The sequence below is a fragment of the Berghia stephanieae genome, chromosome 8 (assembly GCF_034508935.2).
Source record: "Berghia stephanieae isolate SIO BIC M18660-M18661 chromosome 8, UCSD_Bste_1.3, whole genome shotgun sequence".
NCBI classification, from domain to species: domain Eukaryota; kingdom Metazoa; phylum Mollusca; class Gastropoda; order Nudibranchia; family Aeolidiidae; genus Berghia; species Berghia stephanieae.
Window position 1 is genome coordinate 52,285,484 of NC_088367.1, and position 2,500 is coordinate 52,287,983.

General features: G+C 43.5%; 1 protein-coding gene across 1 annotated transcript in view; it reads right to left on the bottom strand.

Annotated features, from left to right (window-relative positions):
- LOC144979059 (MAM and LDL-receptor class A domain-containing protein 2-like) overlaps positions 1–2,500 on the bottom strand; it is a 269,405-nt gene that overhangs the window by 109,452 nt on the left and 157,453 nt on the right. The window contains 3 exon segments of the mRNA XM_078925674.1: positions 353–437; positions 934–1,113; positions 2,049–2,134. Coding sequence (XP_078781800.1) covers positions 353–437; positions 934–1,113; positions 2,049–2,134 — 351 coding nt within the window.

A 2,500-nucleotide genomic window follows, 5' to 3' on the forward strand; every position in this document is an offset into this window, starting at 1 on the left:
CGTGTTTTGTTGATAAAGGGGGGAACCCGAAACGTCCACGGTATTTGTCTTCGTTTATTACATTGAAACTTACATTTCAACACTTATCGTTAATTCTTTCACATAAAGGATGAAAATCAAATTATTATTATTATTATTATTATTATTATTATTATTATTATTATTATTATTATTATTATTATTATTATTATTATTATTATTATTATTATTACACTCACAGACTCACACTTAAACCCTCAGTGTCTACAAAATGACTGGATTAACCCTTGTGATGCCATGTCGATACTTTCAAAACCCCTCAGTGTCTACAAAATGACTGGATTAACCCTTGTGATGCCATGTCGATACTTACGTGAACAAGGCCCCTGTGTGAATTGGATGTCATCCAGGGCTATATCCCCGCCATAGCTTGTCCCCACTGTGCCTTCCAAAACAACCTGGATCAAATATACGCATCAAATAGTATGTTGGAAATAGTATCATCAGCTCTTTAGTATTATTTTTAGACAACCGACTGGGCATCAAATTCTCTCAACCAGACTATAGGGAATGAGATTAGCGGAAGAGTGGCGATCCTTGATTGGACGTCACCGGCGGAAAAGTTATTAGAGAGAGAACGTCATGTCGGTTGTGCGCATGCGTCTCTCGTCCTCGCTTCCGGTGAAAGCGACTTGAGACGCTTCACCGAAAGCGAGGACGAGAGAGACGCATGCGCAAAACCACATTGACGTTCTCTCTGTAAGGTGACGTCCAATCAAGGGACACTACTCTTCCGCTAATCTCATTCCCTATAAATGTTAAAGGTTACACATAGTTTTCAGCGTTGGAGTTATTGATCTGGCTGAAAGACCATGTGAGTATTTTATCCAAACGAATAGCATCAAAAAGATTGTGAGTCATTGAATTTTTTAAAAAATTAAAAAATTAACCTACTTGATATTCTGTGGACGCGTTGACGGTGACTCTTCCCATCTGCCACCCTTTGCCTTGGTCTTTGGATAGGGACCACAGCCGTGTCAGAGGACTGTCACTGCTGAAGGCTTGTTTCACGTACACGTTCAACGTGCCGATGCTGAATCCAAACATGTTGTAGTAGAACTGAAGACATTGGGCCTGAGATGGGCGGGAAAAAACAACAAAGTGGGGTTAGAACATTTGTGACCCTCCGTCTCAAAACGGTATTATGTCGGGATGATTCATAACCCAAAAATATAAATTTAGAGATAGAATGATGAGAAATTGGACCTTAGAAGTTTTTGCAAAGCAATACTCCACCATGACGTAGAGAAAGTAAATCCAAGTTTGATATTTGTGGCTATGAATTCAATTTCCCAAACCGAGTGGATCCCGACATAATACTGCTTTGACACGGTGGGTCACATTTGAAGTCCTTTAGAGCAATTAAGCTCGTAGAGCCGGAGTTTATCCCGGTTTCTGTAGTGTGAAACGGACTATAGCAACGGCTTGTAACCCGTTGGATAGGACGCTAGTCTATCGCAAAGTACTTTCTTCCCAAGATCTAGCAGACCCAGCTACCCTATCACTGCTGGTTGGACAGGGAGGGGGGGGGGGGGGCTGTTGACAGCCAGGTTCTCATTTTACACCTGAGTACGATGAGAGAAAGTGAGTAAAGAGCCTTTTCCAAGGACTCAACTATGCGGCGAGTGAGGCTTGAACCCAGAACCTTCCGATCCGAAAGCGAGTGTCATACCACAAGACCACATAGCCGCACAAGTAATTATAATATGATAGATCGTTAAATGCTTGGACAGGAAACATTGAGTAAAAACTCTGTCATTATTAACATTACAAAACTATCCCTATCATCCATCGATTTATTCTCTAGTCATACCCGTCAGCCGCAGTGCAGCACCGCAAATTGAGTTAAGGAGAGGTGACTTACTCGAGGACACACAGCGCAGCGGCGGGTGACCGAACTCAGTACCTTTCGGGTACGAAGCAATGACCGTACCGCTGATCCTATTACCCCCCCCCCCCCCATGCCTGTTCCGATCCATTTTCTGGAAAGACAGGCAAAAACAGCCTACCTGGTTTGGCGGGAAAGCTTCAGAGAACAGCTGACCCTTGTTGCCGGGTGATTCTGGAGAGCTGCTCTCGATGTACACGTAGTGACCTGTGGGTGGGAGTACGTTGGGATTTTCACCTTTGGCATGTGTGTGTAGATGTGTGTGTGTGTGTGTGTGTGAGTGACAGACAGAGAGAGAGAGAGAGAGAAAGGGAGAGAGAGAAAGAGAGAGAGAGAGAAAGAGAGAGAGAAAGAGAGAGAGAAAGAGAGAGAGAAAGAGAAAGAGAGAGAGAGAGAGAGGTATAGAGAGAGAGAGAGAGAAAGAAAGAGAGAAAGAGAGAGAGAAAGAGAGAGAGAGAAAGAGAAAGAAAGAAAGAGAGATAGAGAGAGAGAGAGAGAGAGAGAGAGAGAGAGAGAGAGAGAATAGAGAGGCACTATCCTCCTCACCACCACCAACATCATCATCCTCACCAC